The 14,058-nt window shown below is 36.9% G+C and overlaps 1 protein-coding gene across 1 annotated transcript in view; it reads left to right on the forward strand.

Annotated features, from left to right (window-relative positions):
- LOC149966212 (glutamate receptor ionotropic, NMDA 2B-like) overlaps positions 1-13,143 on the forward strand; it is a 236,744-nt gene extending 223,601 nt beyond the window's left edge. Inside the window, exons 13-17 of the mRNA XM_090171102.1 lie at positions 563-723; positions 8,966-9,147; positions 10,078-10,313; positions 11,958-12,181; positions 12,881-13,143. Of these exons, the coding sequence (XP_090027228.1) occupies positions 563-723; positions 8,966-9,147; positions 10,078-10,313; positions 11,958-12,181; positions 12,881-13,013 (936 nt within the window). The 3' untranslated portion in view covers positions 13,014-13,143. The remainder of the gene's footprint in view (positions 1-562; positions 724-8,965; positions 9,148-10,077; positions 10,314-11,957; positions 12,182-12,880) is intronic.
- The last annotated feature ends 915 nt before the right edge of the window (positions 13,144-14,058 follow it).

A 14,058-nucleotide genomic window follows, 5' to 3' on the forward strand; every position in this document is an offset into this window, starting at 1 on the left:
GGCGCCACGGGTCATATGATAACGTTTTCTCGTCATTTTAGAGACGACACATTCGTTATTATCAAAAACTAGTTTCGCGGGCAGCAGATTTTATTGAATCTCTAGATAAATAATCCCAACTCAATGCTTGGAACTTAGAAATTGTACCGGAAAGTAAAATTGCGTCTATTATGGCAACACTTCTAAAGGTTACTAGGAATGTTTGTTATTTTACCGCCTTCGAATAGATGGGTTATTTTCACTCCTTTGATAGTTATGACACTCATAGAAATCCAAATATTGTATTTTAGATTAGAATGTAGATTGTAACGTTTACTCGAAAGGGGACTTAAGGTACGACTTTTCCCACTAGGTTTATGACCAAGCTAGTGCTCTTATAATCAGACGACATATTATTTCAGAATAGAAAACAGGCGTTGTCTGCTTAGAGAACATCCAGCTCGGTCGAGAACAAGAACATAGCGCGAAAACATTCATCTACCGGGAAAAGTCTTAGCTTACAGACCCATTTGCTGTAATTATAGTTATTAATTTTAATTATATCAATTACTTTCATTTGCAGCTCCAAAATCCGTACCTGATGGATCCTGCGTTTCGTTTCGGCACGATCCCTTTTGGCAACACGGAGGCGGTTCTGAAAGACAACAAACCCGAAATGTACGCTTACATGAAACGATTCAACCGTTCGACTGTCAACGAGGGCATCGCAGCGGTCAAAGAGAGGTTTGCCATCGACATATTTTATCGTGGTTCTTATCTGACTAAGGCCTACAGCTAAGTTTGACTGCTTTGTTAAAGCTAGGAGCAACAAACACAGCACCCCACACAAGGAGAACGCAACCCGTCAAAAGTCGTGGATTTTCTTGTATACAGTTTTCATTGGCTTGACGCTTTAGCGTCTGCTGCCGTCGGAAGGGGGAAATTCGGAAATTGTCTTCCCCCGCCCGTAAAACGTTCAGCGTAAAGGCTCGTCCAATGATATTCCTACACAACACTGCGTTAGCGTGTTTAAAGGCTAGCTGCGTTCTCCTTGTGTTTGCTGCTCCTAGGTTAAAGCAAGTGTCGCCCGACGTCCAGTAGCTCTTTTTTCAACAGATGTCGCTAGCGTCGAGATCAAAATAAGATAGTTAAGCTACATTTCGACCCAAAAGGCGGGAAATAAAAATACTCCTCGCTTTGATTGCCTCGTTTGTAATTTTGACAATAACAAAAATTATAGTATTTTTTAACAATATATTTTATATGTGATATATAATTTAGGATAAAATCCGCCAAGTTAAGTATAAGTTGTCTAATTAGAATACTCAACAATGGTTCTCAAACGATGTTATTCTTTCAAAAAATTCATGGTCTAAAAAAATATAAGAAAACGATGAAAAAATTATATTAATAAGGAAAAAAATCGTAATTAAATTTACGAATAACGATGAGTAAAAACTAATAGCGTCTGCTTTAGCCGTTATCTATCTAGGTTTCAATGGCGAACCAAAAGGGGCGTTGCGATAGTTTTAATAAAATAATAAGTATGACAATTAGTTAATTAAAAACAAGGTAATAATAATAATAATAATCAGCTAGGCTAATACCCAAGGCACCAACTTAGGCCTAATTCATCCAGCGACTTTAGTCACTGAGCCCCTAGTTTTTACCTAAATATTAATAAATAATGGCGAATATGGCGTATCATAAATTCATCATTCATCAATCCCATTTTATAAAAAAAATCACATCATGTAACTTACGACGTTAGTGTTAATAAACTCCTATTTTAATTCTGACGGGTAAAGCTGAATGTTGGCTGTCCTTCTGGTTTTTAAACCCCCATGTTTACCCCCACTAAAATAAATTAAGGCAGGAGGCTCACCAGTCAAAACGTACCTTCCAAAATGGCGTGCTTGCAAAAAAACGGGAAAATACTCCACGTGGGAACCACTGTAAATGTAAACCGCGCGGCTACTATTAAGTAGGCGAAGCAAAGTGAACGTGGTTTACCAAACATGGCCAACTTTAAACACATGGTTGGCGGTATCCATACGGCACGATTTCTTCAAAAAGTTATAATACTGCAGTAAACAAGTAGCTTCCATATCTCGACGAATATTTTGTTTTGGTTTTTGGTGTACAAATATTTCCCACCTATAGAAAAAGGGAAATCAGCCTATTTTGTTTGGCGGGGGCTAAACTGTTGAGAGGAAAATAGTAACTTGTGTCACTAAATACGAAACAACTGATTTAAATGGCAGGTAGATATTTTTAAATGTATATTACCTACAATTCGGGAAAATAGCTTGCTAATTCTTATGTCCAACCCTGCACACGTCGGAGGTACGCGAGAATGTCATACTTATCGTAACATATGTATTAAAATGTTTGAAGTTGGTAGCTCCATCAACCAAGTTGCGATTTCTAAAGCTTATACGAACGGTGACTAAATAATGACCTTGTATTATTTCACACCTTACATCGTCTCATGACCGAGGCTTAGCCTAAAATTTTAATCGTTAATTATAATAAACATCTTTTCGATTAAACAATATATATATAATGGTACACACATTAATTTATTTTATCAACAGAAATAGCCCTTTCTATAAAATCCTAGGACCAGAGCCGGACTTAGAGATCCTGGGCCCATAGGCAGATAAGGAGTCTGGGCCCCCTTTTCACGCGCTGCATTTACTCTTATCCCTGGAACTAGGCTGTGCCTGAATTTCCCTGATTCAGCGTAGAAGTCTGTGCTCTACGGTTATATTACTAAATAAAAGCTCTTAACAATCGTCGACTAAATATGCGATAATTATGCAACATTGCGATTTAAGGCTGCGTCCGTAAACTGCCAGGCAGACATTTTGGTAATTTTACAAGAAAATCTTCTAGCTAGGAATTTCTCCGATATAAATCACGATTGATATTTTAGATTTATGAGTTCGAATACAGTAATTACGGTCACTGGATGGGCCAAGGATGGGCCCCTAGGCGGAAATACGGCACTGCCTAGGACCACAGAGGCTCTCGGGAAAACGTTATTTTCAAACGCTCTAAACGGCGTCTGCTATACTTTCTGTAGAGTTTCTCCGGTTCATGCATTTGAATCTCGGGGTGACCTTGTCTGTGATATTTCATATAACAGCAAACGGCACCGAGAGCCAATAAAAAATAAACAGGTTCATTTTTACTAATATAGATGGCAGGAGCGGAAATTAGTGACGTATAACTACCACATTCAAGTGACCTAGGTTATTTTATGTAAAGAGCTATTGTAATAAGTAAAGTACACGAAAAATATTATCGCCGGTTAAAATAAGAAATCGCCCGAGCTTCTGGTTGGATGATTAAATTAAAATATTAAGAGCTGCGGCTTAATAATTAGCCTTTTGTTTTAAAACACTAGCAATGACGAAAACACAACCTAGAAATCAGGTTTTCAATATTTACAAGTTCATGGCCCAGATTATATTATTAATGGAATCAGATAGATGTGTTTGTATTTCCCCCGAAGCATTTGTTTTAGAAAACAGATTAATGTATTCGCTAGCTGGCTTGTACGGCTCTGATAAGATCTGCAATATTAATATTTACAATTAAAATAAAATGTTTATTTTGTTCATTTAAGTAACTTCCGACCTTTTACGCCGATACATTAAACTTGGGCTATTTGCATTTAAAATCGTTATGCTGGTGGTTTTTAAAGTTTCGTTGAATATTCAAAAATTCTAGACTGCGGTTTTCAGTTCTGGGGAAAGCCATTGCGATACGCGAATTAACTACCAGAGTCAGGTTGCCGTATAATCAGACGATAAATTGCGCCATCTAGTTTCCAAATATATCCCCCTCTGAAATCACCCCAATAATTACCGGACCAAGAGAGAGAAAAGTTGGGCCTAAATGATTGTCGCTAGAGGTCGCTTTAAGCCTAGGCGTAAAGCAACAGAGGTAGCGGCGCCCTCTATATTATCGACGCGAGAATGCTATACTTATCCCCGAGACTGAAAGAGGCAAATTCCAAAATGATTTAAATTGAATTTCATATTGAGTTTCCGCTTTTGTCCCAACCCGCCACCCTCTAAATACTTGGTTTTGGCGGGAAACTCGGCAAATTTTCGGCTCTACAGATAGGGTTCGCTCCCTTGACAAAAGATGGCGCTGCGAAGGGCGCGCGATTGATCGCCCTTATCTCTCTCGCAGTCGCGTGCCGGTTCTCTCCTCTCGCTCTCTTCTATCGTGGCTTTATCCAACGGGGGCGCATCTCTGGAACAGCGTTTCGGAGAGAAAGTCGAAGCGGAGAGAAAAACGTAGCTCTCTTTCGGGCCAATGACATCACTGGTCCGATTTTCCAGCGAGCGATTTACGGGGTAGCTACGTTGGTCTTGATCGTTGTCAGTCTTTCATTATCACGTGTTCGATAAATCAGTTGGTAGCCTAAAATCAAATGTAAAAGGTCTCGAGTACTTTCTCGCGTTATTGCAAATTTTTATTATTATTATTTTCAACTTGTAATTAAATATTATCAGTACATAAATATATTTTATAAATTTCAATTTATATAATAACTTTCAAAATTTTATAAACAAATATTTATTTATATAGTTATTTTTATATAAATATAAATTTTTAAAATATATTTGTATAGTTATTTTATATTTCTTATACAAATAGAAATTTATAAAATATAGTTATTATATAAATATAAATTTATAATATATATATTTATATAGTTATGTAAATTGAAAAAATTTGGCAAATTGCTATTTATAAAATAACTATATAAATATAGCTACTTTGTAAATTTCTATTTATAAAATAACTAAATAAATATACTTTGTAAATTTCTATTAATATAGTCATTTTATAAATATTTCATCTATTTCTGTACCCACTATATAAATATTTATTCTATTTATGTGAGCACTATATAAATATTTATGCTATTTATGAAACGACTATAGAAATATATTTCATCTTCTTACGTATACACTATATACATTATTAACATACTTTGTAATTTTTTAGCTTGCCTTCTGTTTTGTGCGCCAATATCTTTGGAGGATTTCTATTGATGGAATTTTGAAAAGTCGAATTCAATAAGTTTCATATCCTTTAAGAAGGATTGAGAAGGAACTATAATGCCATTGTAACTGAGGTGTTCCACCCATGAAGGCAAACTATAATCATGATCACTACAATTCGATTTTAAATTTAAGTTTGGGTATTTTTCATAAAACGTCTTGGCAACCCATCCTGCGAGATACTCCATTCCACCCTCTTCGTAAGACGTTAAGAGTTTCTCGTTTTCTTTATCAGGAATAGAGCTTGTAGATGGCAAACTTAAAGGTACTTGCAAGGGTAGTTGCTTTTGAATGAGAGGCTGAGTACCGGTTATTTTTCTAAGTATTACTAGAGGTGGCCTATTATGAGCTACTTTTGAAAAAAAATTCAAGGGGGAATTTGTGGGTCATCCGAAACTAAACCTCGTTGAGATATTGTCAATTTCAGCATTTGGTAACACTAATTTGTCTAAACCCATGTCTAAATCTAAATGACTTGGGTCTTCGAATGTCAGTGTCGTTGTTGGATATTTCCCAAGTATAATCATTCTAATTCTATAGATAGCATTGGGAGAAAACATTCTCCAAGCAATCTTGGTTGACTATATGAGTTAGAATATATTTTATATTGAAGTTATCCTTCAAGTAAAAATATAACCCTAACATTGCTTCAGATGTTATAATCACGCCTTTTTGAAATTGCTGAATAGATTTTTTGCCAACCGCAGTCATAGATTGCATAAATCTAGTCATATCTTTTAATATTTTGACTTGATCATGTAAATGTACACCGAAGCAGAACCGTCCCTTGAGTAGGGCGAGCGGGGCAGTGGCCCAGGGCATCAAAGATTTTCATTTAAATTGGATATTGAAAAATAAAAAATTTCTCCCTAAGGTTCTGGGGGCGCCATTTTGTTTTTTGCCCAGGGCGCCATCATCCCCCCATTCCAATTTCTTTTTACCCTTTAATGTTTTAATTTGAATAAGGGTGAAACACTTAGACAAAATACTCTGATATTCACAGTTAAGCTTTGAAAGTTTCGTGTTTTCTTTCTTCAAGCGTTTCACATCTTTTTTGAGTTTTCTATTCAGTATTTCTGCAGCTGCTATTTTATACCTAAAACTTTATTTTTTTACTCTTTTTTAACAGGTTTAAACAAATCTTACTGACTAATTCCTTTTTTCTTTTGATTTTATATTACAGTATGGAATTTTTTCATTTGTCTCTAGCAAATCGCATTCACATAATTTCATTTTAGTTTTAAAACCAACACTTTTGGAAAATGCCATTCTGTTTGTAGGAAATTGAATTGCAGAATGAAACCTTAAGACGGCTATTCAGCTGGCCGGCAGTAAGTTTTGTTAAATACCGCCCAAAAAAAACAAATAAAAATTATAAGGTTCAATTACGCTTCCAAAAACTACGACTAAAAGCTGACGTTGTTTTATAAGTGAAATACTTAAAGAATTGGAAATAAAATCCGCTATATGGCCTACATATAGCCAAATTGGGCTACTTAAATCTGAAGGTGGAAACGTGGAAAATGATATTTGTCTTATGTACTCGCGCCTGCGCAGTTACTTAAACCTCTGCCTCTGTTGCGGCGTCTTGTTTCTTTACTGCTCGCCAGCACCGTCACCAGACTAGGGGACTCATAGCTATCTTCCCCCATCCTTATAGTGCCGCTTGTAAGAACCTTGGGCTTTATCGTTGTTAGGCTGATAGGATTGTATGATGAGGGTTTATGGGGCGTATAACGCAGCGGGGACCATTCAGTCGTATTATATATTTACGCTATGTTCAGACTAAACTAAATATTCAGTCCACACGTAGGGTTGGAATCTAATGTAAACACGGAACAGATGCTACGTAATCCAAACAAACTCTTTGACTTGGGTGAAGTGAGAGTTGATTAATAAATTTATCCGTAAATACTAAATATAATAAATGTATTATTAAAATACCTTAATAACAAATTTATTATATTTACGATCTAAATAAATTTCTTTGAAAGCTGCCACCTATAATACTAGGGGCAACAAAAGTCGTGCATTTTCTTGTGTTTATTTTTCATTGGTTAGACGCTTTAGCGCCTGCAGCCGTCGGAAGGAGGAAATTCGGAAATTGTCTTACCCCATTCCGTGAAATGTTCAGAGTAAAGGTTCGTCCAATGAAATTTGTACACAACACTGCGTTAGCGTGTTTAAAGGCTAGCTGCGTTTGTTGCTCCTAGCTGCCAAGTACCGGAAGTTTGTTTTTGGTGGGTACATCGGTAACCGGAAGAACCTTTTGATGTGGAAACTAAGTCCTTATATAGTGTAAATGTCGGCATCCAAATTAAATTAACCTGTCATCCGAACGCTATTCGCGACGTTTACGAGTCTAGTGCTAAGACCACTATGATTTGTGCCTGGGCTAGTGGCGTAGTCCAGTAAAGGCATGCGTCTGGGATAATGTGGATGATCTTGTACGGACGACCACCATTCCCCTAAAGCAGTGGCGTAGCCAGGATTTTGTACGTACGACCATACGTTTCTGGGAGGCATGTGCCCCCTGTGCCCCCCTAGTTACGCCACAGCCCCAATGGGTGGTTGTCATACTTCCGCATCGGGTTTCCCATCCATATCCACAAGTATCACCCCGTTGGCGTGGCACCTTGACACATATCTCACCCCTGATTATTCAGTTGGACGAGTGGACTAAAATTGTCCCACACGCCCTAATCACAAAAAACCCTAAAAAAACTAGGAATTGTAGCTCTAGATTTCTGCCGCGAATACTGAAAGCTCAATAACTTTGGTTCATTTTTTCTGGTGCATGTAGTTCAACTTAAAGTTGAGTAATAATAAAAATCAACGGTCACCACCTTAGGCCCTAGTCAGCTAGCGACTTTTAATGCCTTTAACTTAATTGGTTATGATGCCAAGCACTTCATGTCACTACTCTTTCCGTTAACCCGAGAAGTTAGAACTCGGGGTAAAACCCCTTAACGAGTAAGGACCGGATTTTGCAAACTCAACGCAGTTGGATTAATTGAAATTAATTAAGCATCCTCGTGATTAATTGAAGGCGCCTGAAATTTTAAAAAGTTTAATTACTGGAAAGGGACACTCAGAAGGCCCAGGGTCAGGGTTGGCTGATTTAAATCGACTTGATTTTAATCACGATTTAAATCAATGATTTGTTTTCAAAAAAATTATTGATTTAAATCATTTTTATATAGTATTTTATATATATAACCTCGCCAATTGAGCACACTATAAAAATAAAAACTTCTATATGATTATTAGCTTAAATTTAATAAATTCATTATACTTATTAGTCTTTAAAAAATAAAACATTTGTCTTAGGTAAAATTATGATATTAAATTATATAAATCTTTGAAATTTTAATTAACATAAAAAAATCAATATAAATCCGATTTAAATAAAAAAAATCGATTTATTTGATTTAAAACAAAATAAAACAAATTGCCAACCTTGCCCAGGGTATCCCTTTTTTCACCATTTCTGTTTGTTAACAACCTGGTCTGTTTAAATTGTCCACACTCGGTCGTGTTTCCGTTATTATTTTAAATTAAATTTAAATTTTTAAATTAAAAATTTGTTCTTTTGCAAAAAAAGGCACAAATTTTAATATATTTTAGTCTAAAATGAAATTCACTTTTTATATATCATGGGTTCAGGTTTATCCAAAGTTATAACTTTGGACTAATCGGGTACTGCGAATTTTACATTTAATAACCGTGATTAATTTTGGAAAGGCTATAGTCAAATAGTTCTAGTATTTTAAGTTAATATAACGTATATTAGACGTTTCAAGGTTGAAATAACCTTTTATAGTAATGACGTTTAATACTTAACTTACAGAGGGAAAATGAAAGTGTTAAACCATTGGACGAACTTGTCATACTTTCAGGTCTTTGGATGCTTTTATTTACGACGCGACGGTATTGGAATATCGCGTCGGCCAGGACCACGACTGTCGCCTTTTGACGGTCGGCTCTTGGTACGCCATGACCGGATACGGTTTTGCCCTGCGGAAAAACTCCAAATACCTCAACAAATTTAATAATTGGATGATTGAATACAGAGAAAATGGTCGGTTTATCTAACACACGCTTTAAAAGACGTCAAAGCCATCTGTGGGTCATAATTCTAAACTCTCTGCACGCAAAACCAAGCGTTGTGATTCTGGTTGTTGTTTTAGCCGAGTAGTCAAAGAAACCTACCAAATAGCAGAGCTAACGCCTTGGGCCCCTGCTCTTGGTGGGTCTCTAGGCTTCAGCCTTATCGATCTGATGGATAATGTGGCACTGAAATTATTTAGGTAATTAATAACTAACAACTAGTGTTCGTACGGGTACCCCGACCCCGACCCCGAAAACCCCCGACATTTTCCCCTCACCCCAACCACGAAAACTCCCGACATTTTTCCCGACCCTGACCCCGGTACAGAAGATAAAAAATAAAGTCGCGGGTTTTACCTTTCGGGGTTAATTTTCGGGAATGTATGCTTGAAGTTTGAACTTTGGAATTCGAAAGCAGCTTATTTATTTTGTCATTTGTTTTTACTATGAACCTTCTTCCACGAAATTATTTGGTTCTTTTAGTTATAAATAAGCCTGAATTATTTTTTCGGCGGTGGCCTTACCTGATCCAAACTATTTTTTCGGGGATAGCTTAACCCCGACCCCGACTTATTTTTTTCGGGGATAGCTTAACCCCGACCACGACCCGAGAACCCCCGACCCCGACTTAATTTTTTCGGGGATAGCTTAACCCCAACCCCGACTTAATTTGGACCCCGTACGAACACTACAAACAACGTGTCGTAACAGTGTGAAACCCACGGTAGTATCTATTCTGTTGGTTCGTATTTAAGTAAATAATTAATGGATAAAAAAAAGAAGGTTATTTGTTATATTAATAGAAATTTCAATACGCAACAGTGAGTCGAGAGATGGTTTTGATGTCAATTGAACGCGTGTACTAAGAGAAAAGTGAACCATGTTGTTTTTATCGTCCCAGGTGACCTGGAACGTCTGCGTAGTTTCTGGCTTCAGGGTGCTTGCAAACCTAAGCAGGACAAACGCAACGCCAGCCACCCTCTGGACGTCAGTCAGTTCATGAGCGCCTTCCTGCTCCTGGGCTGCGGCATCTTGCTCACCGGTGTCCTTCTGGGACTGGAACACTTCTACTTCAAGTACATTGGCCGCCTGCTCGCCAAGACGGACAAAGTCGGCTGCTGTTCCTTAGTTAGTCGCGTGAGTTATCTTTAATACTTGGTTCACGTAGAACTCCCAATTAGCATTTCAGTTTACCTAAAGCTGAACCGACGAGTTTCCATTATAAAACGAAATCTATGCTTAGCAGACGAAAATACCGCAGCTTATGAGGCTCTCACGTAGACCGCTACATGACGCTTTGTAAATTGACAACGCTAATTACAATTAAACTATTGTGACTGAGCTTGCAAGACGTTTTTCAGCAATGGACGCTTCAATAAAAGATACTCGGTTACTACTCCCCTCTCCAAATTCATCTGGGAAGGAGCTATTTCCGGTCGGTCGGTTAAACGGTTAGAATGGCTAGCCAAAAGTCATATTTAAGCCAATTGGAGTCGCGTTTTTGCCCTCATGAGAATTTTGCGTCAGATAAGAAACGCGTCGGCTCACGTGTATAAGGAACATACTAATGTTAGTTTTCGATAATATATTTTAAGGTAAAATATATAATGTTACTAAAACTAAGTATAAGAAGATAATATTATTATTATTATCATCCTCTTATGGTATAAATAATTAAAATTATATGTAATATTTTTATATTACCGGACAATTTTAAGGCTTCTCATGGAGGCAGAGTTAATTCATTTCGTATAAAATTAACTTTCGGAAAAAGATGAAAACTCATTCATTTAGAACTAAACATATTACTTTTGCAGTACGGTATGCAACAAGTGTTTCCTTTAAACCAGGTAACTTTTTTGGCATGTTAAGGCTTAGCAAAAAACCGATGTTACGTTCGAGAAAGTTTCCAGCTTTCTAATATTTCAACAAGCACTATATAAATAATAACTTATGAGTCCTGGCTGTCGGAAATATTACTTCTTGCCAATTTCTGGGAAGATGTTTTATTTAAGCGCCTATTATCTTTTGAACGTTATTAAAGAGTAAGTAGCAAATAGATTTTCGGAATAGAAACTTAACTACTTTATATTTTTCTTGTTCATTTGATAATGGGCTTTCCGAAAATGTTACTCACTTGTTGAAATACCGTCGTTTAATTTATTTAGTAATTAAATGCAATTTACGTGTAGCCCCCGCTGTGACTTTTATTTTAAACGATAATTTGACCACGCCTAGTTTGTGACGTCATGGACTACGGTTTTTTCCGAATTTTTCCCCACTGCATCTGGTAGATTACATAGTTCCCACTATCCTACTAAGATATCCTTGGTAGATATGGCGATGCCGATTTAGCGCGCGCTCTAAAGAATAAGAGTGAGCGCGTGTTTTTAAAACCATGTAAGCACTCGTTATCGTGTACAAAATTCAGTAGTAGAATCTCATGGTTCTATAGGAGATTTTTCGGATTCGGCCAAAGAATCAGTAGCACCTACATTTTGTACTCAAGTCTAAACTCGATGTTGGGGCCAATGAGAAATAACATGTAGTCAATGACGTCAATCACCACGCTAAAATTCTAATTGTTTGGCCGTTCTACGAAATTTTATATTTGGGTATTTTAAACGTAAGAACTTCGTTTATTAACAACATTGAGACGGTAACGAATAATTTGCAACTTACTCTTTAAAAAAGCATCTCCATTGGCCTTAGACCAAACTATTTTCCCCTAAAAACTATACTGACTAATATCATGTCTGAAAATTTCCTCTTTTATGGCAGAATATGGCTGCTCACAAGGCATCTCTGGAGATGTTGGGTTCCAAAGGTAAAGAAGGCGGTTCACCAGAGATGCAACACATCTCGACAATTTCCAAGACAATTTCTAGTCGTAGCAAGAGGGGCTGCACCTGCGAAACGTGCGATTTGGCGCTCAAAATCATCACCAAAGAATTGGAACTCGCTCGCAAGCAAACCGTAGAGCTCGAATTGGAGTTGGAAAGCAGGTTGGCCGACCCTTTTGGGGCTTTGGTTTTCTTGCATATTCTTTAGAGCTTTAGATTGATACCTTACAATTTCAATTGTGGCCATTCTAAAATGTTTGAGTTACATATACCATTTTTGTGACCTTCTTTACCATTTTTATGGCATGATTTAGAATGTTTGTGACCTTCTTTACGATTTTTGTGGCATGATTTAGAATTTTTGTTGCCTTCTTTACCATTTTTGTGACATGATTTAGAATTTTTGTGGCATAAATTAGAATGTTTGTGACCTTCTTTACGATTTTTGTGACATGATTTAGAATTTTTGTATAACCATTTTAATGACCGGAGTTAGCATTTTTGGGACATCCTTTACCATTTTTGAAGCCTGCTTTATCATTTTTAGTGGCCTGCGTTAGCCATGTTTTCGACCCGCGTTAGCATATTTTTGTAGTTTTATTTTTCATTCAAGATAATCAATTAAAATATTACGCATTTTTAATTTTTTTAATTTTTACATGATCTACTTTCTTGTTTTGAAAAATAGTAGCTTGGCCGCTCGAATGACATTACTGATTTTTAAATTTGGCCGGTGTGTAATTAAAGTTCCGTTGCTAAGCCGGCATGAATTTGACAGTCGCACCGCCCTGGTCATTTCTAGTGTCGGAAACAGGAAGAAATGGATTATTTTATAATTAGCCGTTAATTACTTTCCTTCAGAGCTCCTCCAACGGGGATTTCCATGCTCAGAGAGAAACGTCGAAAAAAAGGTTGCAAGAAAACGCCGCCTCAGTTGCCAAGTCCGTCGCTTGAGGGCGCCATTTTCATATCGGAGATTGAAACCGCCCTCTGAAACCAACAACTAGCGAGAAAGAAATCGTCAAAAACCCAAAAAGTGAACGCATCACGCAGGCCCGTTGTTTATAGGAATATACATTGCTATATTGTTAGAGCGAATTTAAAAAGAATATTTCGCTGTTAAAATGTAAAATGGAACTTTAATCAATTGAACTGATAAGAACATTTAGCTTCAAACATTTTTGTAATTGAAATATACATTTTTCCTTTATCAACTAAGGTAAAAATTATTCGTACGGGTAACGCGTAGGTAACTAGTGGAAACTATTGGTTAGTGCCGAGGGGGTCGGACATTCAGAAACATCCCGTACACTCACGGAAACAATCGCGGGAAAAATCTGCCAATTTCCCTTTGTGTAAAAATTCTGAATATTTAACCAATCCACAAACTCCGACAAAAAAAAATATAAATCCTCAAAATTTTCGGAAAAATCGACAAATCCACTGAAACCTTGAGAAAAATCCTCAAATTCCCAAAAATAATGGGGAAAAACCACAAATTCCCTAAATAATAGGGAAAAATCCTCAAATCCAATAAAACCTAGGTAAAAATCCAGAAATACCCTGAAACCAAGGCAAAAATCCACAAATCCTCTAAAAAATGGGAACAATTCACAAATCCCCTAAAACATAAGGAAAATTCCACACATACACTAAAACATAGGGAAAAATCCACAAATCCACTTAAAAAAATCCACAAAGCCCCTAAATCCTAAGGAAAAAGCCACACATACACTAAAACAGTGTAAAATTCACAAATCCACTAAAACCTAGGGAAAAATGCTCTAAGCCCCAGGGAAAAATCTACAAACCCCCTAAAACCTAGGGAAATATCCACAAAGCCACTAAAACATTGGGAAAAATCCACACAAAAACTAACCCATGGGAGACAATCCACCTAACCATAGAGAAAATTCCACGATTTTAATAAACATAGGAAAAATCCACAAATCCCCTAAAATGTAGGAAAAATCCACCAATCCCCAAAAACCTAGGGAAACGTCCCCAAATCCCCTATAACCTAGGGGAAACGACCCCAA

The sequence above is a fragment of the Leiobunum rupestre genome, chromosome 1, assembly GCF_980474605.1.
Source record: "Leiobunum rupestre chromosome 1, qqLeiRupe1.1.hap1, whole genome shotgun sequence".
In the NCBI taxonomy this organism is placed as follows: Eukaryota; Metazoa; Arthropoda; class Arachnida; order Opiliones; family Sclerosomatidae; genus Leiobunum; species Leiobunum rupestre.